General features: G+C 57.9%; 1 protein-coding gene across 1 annotated transcript; it reads left to right on the top strand.

Moving 5' to 3' along the window:
- Positions 1 to 4,324: 4,324 nt before the first annotated feature.
- On the top strand, positions 4,325 to 5,296 carry LOC309585681 (olfactory receptor 14J1-like; the record flags this gene model as incomplete). Its single annotated transcript, XM_082303592.1, has 1 exon — positions 4,325 to 5,296. One exon carries the CDS (start codon positions 4,325 to 4,327, stop codon positions 5,294 to 5,296), a length of 972 nt encoding a protein of 323 aa, XP_082159718.1.
- Between the last annotated feature and the right edge of the window lie 365 nt (positions 5,297 to 5,661).

Here is a 5,661-nt window from a genome sequence, read left to right as displayed (position 1 = left end):
CCCGGCCTCCCCAGGTGTGAGAAGGTCGGAGAGCCCCCCACCCCCTGAGCACACTCAGCGGTGAGAGGGACACAGAGCCCCTGGTCCCCCACCCTGCACAAGCATTCCCTGGGGTGAGAGGGATGGAGACCCCTGAGCATCCCCTGGGCTGAGAGGGACAGGGACATCCCCCGAGCATCCCCTGGGTTGAGAGGGACAGGGACACCCCCTCAGGAATGCCCTGGGCTGAGAGGGACAGGGACAACCCCACCAAGCCCTTCCCCAGCACCCCCTGGGCACCAGACCAAATAAACTTGGCAGAAATCAAACTTAACTCTACATAAAATGCTTTGAGCAATGTTTGCTCTTCCCACAGGTCACTTGTGGTGAAAACACAAACAAACCCCAACCATGAGTGAACTGACAGCACAAGCAGTTATGGTGGCAATTCAAAGTTCCAGCGGTTCCCGCACAGCTCCAGCTAAGCTGCTGCAGGTTCCTGTAAAAGAAAAGTGACAATTCGGCCCAATACAGATGATTGAAAGGAAGGAAAACTCTGTGTAGCTGTCACAAAGGTGGCACGGAGAAAGAGAAAAATGATTCTCCCATTTGGCAAAGCCCCCCAGCCTGTGAGAGAGAAAAGGGGGAGAGCAAGGGAGTGACAGGGACAGAGACCTCCCCTGGGGAGGGGCGAGTGTGACTCTGTCCCCTGTGTGTGTGGCCTTCCCGGGGTGGGGGTTTCACACCTGAGCCAGTCAGGGTAAGGGGGGTGGTGTTCACTCCCCCTGAGCAGGGGTTACCCCCCACCCCCAAAACTCCTCCTGCCCCCTTGGGTGGGGGGTGGGGGTGCAAACCTGGCCTCAGCAAATGGGTCTGGGGGCTGGGGCCTCCCCCAGCCCAACCCCAGCCAGGGCTGATTTTCAGGACAGCTCTGGGCTTGGCTTTCTGGTGGATTCATTCTCCTCCCTCAGCCTTGTTTACTTCTTAGAGTAAAGAACTGTTACTCCCTTTCCTGCATTTTTGCTTGGCAGCCCTGTAATTGTGGGATTGGATCCGAGGGCATCATCGGGGCACTGCTGGGCCCCCTGGACCAAGGGGCCGGTGTGATTCTGAGGGGCCCCGTGGATCCAAGGAGACCATGGTGCTCCTGCAGGTCCTCATGGAATCACGGAGTCCATTGGGACACTGCTGGGCCCACGGAACCAAGGGAACATGGAACAGCTCTGGCTGCCTTGGGCTCCTGGGGCCGCCTGGCAGCTCCGGCTGACCTTGGCATGGCCAGAGCTGCTTCTCACCTGCCCTGGAGCGCTGGGGCTCCGTGCTTTCCTTCCTGTGGAACAGAACTGTCCTTCTCCTCCAGGGGCCCATGGCCAAAACTGGGATTCTACATCCAAATTTGATTATGTAAGGATTGTTCCCATATGAAACTTGCCAGGACAGACAGTTCTGGCTGGCCTTGGCCTCTTGGGGGCCACCTCTCATCTGCCTTTGAAACGCTGAGGGGCTGTGCTGTTCTTCCCATGGAATAAAACATTTTTCAAGTCCAGGTGTCCATGGCCAAACCTGGGAATCCTGCTCCAAAATTCCGTATATCCAAGTACAGCTCCCAGGCAAAATCTGCCAGGACTGACAAGTCCAGCTTCCCTTGGCTTCCTGAGGGCCAGCTCTCAGCTGCCTTTGAAATGCTGGGGCTGTGCTTCTCTTCCTGTGGAACAGAACCATCCTTCTCCCCCAGCTGCCCATGGCCAAAATGGCAATTTGGCCTCCAAAATTCCATCTATCCCAGGATTGCTGCCAGACAAAAGCTGCCAAGGCCAACAGGTCTGGCTGGCCTTGGCCTCTGGTGGCCGCCTTTCATCTTTCAATACTGGGCTTCTGTGGTTTCCTTCCTGGGGAAAAGAACCGTCCCTCTTGTCCGGGCGCTCTTGGCCTCAAGCACCTGACCACTGTATAGGGACAAAGGAGCTCTGTGCTCCGTGGAGTGGAGACTGAGGAGAGCAGAGGAGAGCCCTGGGAGGGACTGAAGGGAGGTTTCAGAGATGGTAGATCCTTCTGGCACTGTAGAGAACAGGCAGAGAAAGAGAAAATGAATGCGAAGGGCAGCTGGGGAGGCCCAGAGTGGACACCAGGAGAAAGGAATTTCCCTCCCAGGCAGGGCTGGGGTGCAACACGTCCCCCAGAAGGAGTCTGGAGCAGCCCAAGGCTTTGTGTGCCCAGGCAGAGGCAGGCAGGACACAGAGCTGCCAGCAAAGGAAGGGGCCAGCCAGGTGGGGCAGCCGGGGGGATGAGCACAGCCTGCAGGGACAGAGGCGCAGGGCAGGGACACCGTGGGACAGCCTGGGCTGCAGAGGGCAGAGGGATGGGCAGCAGCTGCAAGGCCCTGACAGAGCCAACTTGTGCAGCCCTTTGGCCATGGCTGCTGGCCCTGGCCCTGAGGCCAGGAGGGGACAAGTGACCCCTGCAGCCCTGGGGCCTCAGTGCCTCCTTGTCCCTGCCCAGCAGCCTGGCAGGGGCCACCCCATGGTGCTGCCCTGGGCACTGCCCATCCCCACATCCCAGTGCCCCAGGAAGAGCCCTGAGCACTGAGGGAGGGACAGGATCTGCCTTGCGAGGGGCTGGGGCTCAGGCCTTGGCCCTTTGCACTCATGGAACACAGCCAGGTTCGCTTGGCACCAGAGACACCTTTCCCTTGCTTGTCCCCACCTGCCATCGCTGCCTTCAGAGTTCTGCTCTGACTGGAACCTGGGGACACTTTCACGTGAGCCGTGTCCCTCACTGGGACCCATTAAAAGTTAAAGAAACTTTGGACTTTGAATCTTTGAGTTCTTGAGAAGTTTTTTGAAGATGCTCTGAGGGACTGAGTCTGATGTGAACACCACCAAAGCCCCGAGAGGGTCATTAAAGTCCTTGTGCTGCTGCTGTGCTGCTGAGCTGGGCCGGGCTCCTGGCACAGAGGGAACTCTCAAGCTTCTGGCAACCAAGGAGAGCTTCAAAGAGGCAGCTCTGCTGAGGAGCAGCTCCTCTGCCAGCCCAGCAGGGCTGAGGGCACTGCCTGCAGGTACCTGGGAGGAGTGAGCAGAGAGCTGGCTAAAGCAGCTGGAAGGACAGCTCTGAACTCATTCCTGGAGAAACCTTCCCAGCGTGGGACACAGTGAGTCTCTGGCTGCAGGGATCCTCTAGAGCTGGCCCATGGCACGGCTGCCATGGCTGTGAGGATGGCTCTGCTGCCGTTCCTGCCTTGGGGGAGGATGTGCTGCAGAGCGGGGCTGCCCTGGGCACCGTCAGAGGGACAGGGCAGGACGGCTCCTGCTGCCAGGGCCGGCTGCAGGCTGTGAAGGTGGGCAGCAGCCAGGGGTGCCCAGGGCTGTCCTGCAGAGCAGCTCCTGCAGCCCTGAGGGCTCTTTGCCAGGCCAGGGCATCTGCCACCTGCCAGGGGCAGCTCTCAGCCTGCCTGGCAGCTCCCCATGGGCTCTGGGGAGGAGTTGGAGGTGGAAGGAGCGACCCCCCTCAGGGCAGACTCCTCCTGCTGGGGAGGTGGTGCTGCATGGCCAGGGCTGCTCTCAGCTTTCTCCTCAAGGGAAGGGAAAGGGGCTCTCAGGTTTGTCTGTGTCACTGAGACTCCTGCACTGCCACCCTGGGCATCAGCAGCTCTGCCTCAGATCTCCCTCAGGAAATGCCTCCTCACACTCCTCTGCCTGCAGACAGCACCAGCAGCACCTTGGCTTGCAGCATCTCCCTTTGTCTGAGCTGCCCTTCAGGCCCTGCTGCCAGGGAGATGCCCCTGGGCAGTGCCCTGTGCTGGGAGGGCTCTGCAGGGCAGGGCTGAGCCCCCAGGGCTGGGCTGGGCTCTGGCAGCACTGGCAGGGACAAGCCTTGGACTCAGAGAAACAGCTGCCAGGAGGCACAACTCCAGGCAGCAGAGAGCCAGAGCAACCACAGCTGCTCAGGGAAAGGGAGAAGGGTTTAGAGAAATGGTTTTGAAATTGGAGCCTTCAAAAAGTCACTTTATTTTTCAAGCCCATTTTAAGTACAATCACCCTGAAATAGAGGGAGGTGCAATGAGCAAAGGGCACCTGTGTGGGGACCAGCAGGTCCGACTGCACTGGGGCACAGGGAGCCCTGTTTTCCCTCTGGGCCCCCAGTGTTCAGGCTGAGAGCAATGCTGAGGATGAGGCAGCAGCACAAACCTCAGCTCAGAAATCAAAAAGCTTAGCCAAGTTGTGACACAGGAGGAGAAGTGGTTTTGCGGGAATTCCTAAGAAAATAGCATAGGATTGACTCAGGGGAATCTGTCCCAGCTTGTCAATGCCTTATTTCAACAGTCCACAATGCCCAGAGTGAAGGAATGTCCAACAGCAGCCCCATCAGCCCCTTCCTCCTGCTGCCATTGGCAGACACGCGGCAGCTGCAGCTCCTGCACTTCTGCCTCTTCCTGGGCATCTCCCTGGCTGCCCTCCTGGGCAGCGGCCTCATCATCAGCGCCGGAGCCTGCGGCCAGCACCTGCACAGCCCCATGTTCTTCTTCCTGCTCAGCCTGGCCCTCACCGACCTGGGCTCCATCTGCACCACTGTCCCCAAAGCCATGCACAATTCTCTCTGGGGCACCAGGCACATCTCCTACACAGCATGTGCTGCTCAGGTGTTTCTGATTGTCTTCTTTATGGGAGTAGAGGTTTCCCTCCTCACAATCATGTGCTACGAGCGCTACGTGTCCATCTGCAAAGCCCTGCACTACGGGACCCTCCTGGGCAGCAGAGCTTGTGCCCACATGGCAGCAGCTGCCTGGGCCAGTGCCTTTCTCACTGCTCTGCTGCACACGGCCAATACATTTTCCCTGCCCCTGTGCCAGGGCAATGCCCTGGGCCAGTTCTTCTGTGAAATCCCACACATCCTCAAGCTCTCCTGCTCCAAATCCTACCTCAGGGAACTTGGGCTCATCGCTGTCAGTGTCTGTTTGGTGTTTGGCTGTTTTGTGTTCATGCTTTTCTCCTATGTGCAGATCTTCAGGGCCGTGCTGAGGATCCCCTCTGAGCAGGGCCGGCACAAAGCCTTTTCCACGTGCCTCCCTCACCTGGCCGTGCTCTCTCTGTTTATCAGCACTGCCATGTTTGCCCACCTGAAGCCCCCCTCCACCTCGTCCCCATCCCTGGATGTGGCAGTGTCAGTTCTGTTCTTGGTGGTGCCTCCAGCCCTGAACCTCCTCATCTGCAGCCTGAGGAACCAGGAGCTCAGGGATGCCCTGAGGAAAGTGATGACTAGGATGCTTCTCAGAAGCAATAAACTCTCTCTTTTCTGCTCCAGAACCTTCAGAATGTAACACCTTAAAATCTCGGCCTTTTTTTCCCTCTTTGTCCATATTTCCACTGGTGCTTTTTCTTACTCTTTTTCTGGTGTTATTCTGCTTTTTATAAAGTACTGTAGTACTACTCCTAGCATTTCTACACGAACATCTACCTTTCTTTTGAAACACAAAGACTTTCAGGAGGCTTCTTCCCTGTGCATTTGAATAAAAACAAGGGGCTGCCCTGGCCTTTGTGTGCAAGGTTTGTTCCTCAGCCCTTCTCTGGCTCTGCAGGGGCAGTGCCTGTGGGCAGAGCTGGAGGGAAGAGACTCCCAGCACAGCAGCACGGCCAGGGACAATGGCCCAGCCTCTTCCCACCTCTGCTCTTCCCAGCTCCACAC

The sequence above is a fragment of the Coloeus monedula genome, assembly GCF_965178545.1.
Source record: "Coloeus monedula genome assembly, contig: HAP1_SCAFFOLD_110, whole genome shotgun sequence".
NCBI classification, from domain to species: Eukaryota; Metazoa; Chordata; class Aves; order Passeriformes; family Corvidae; genus Coloeus; species Coloeus monedula.
This window is presented reverse-complemented; position numbering and strand designations above follow the sequence as displayed.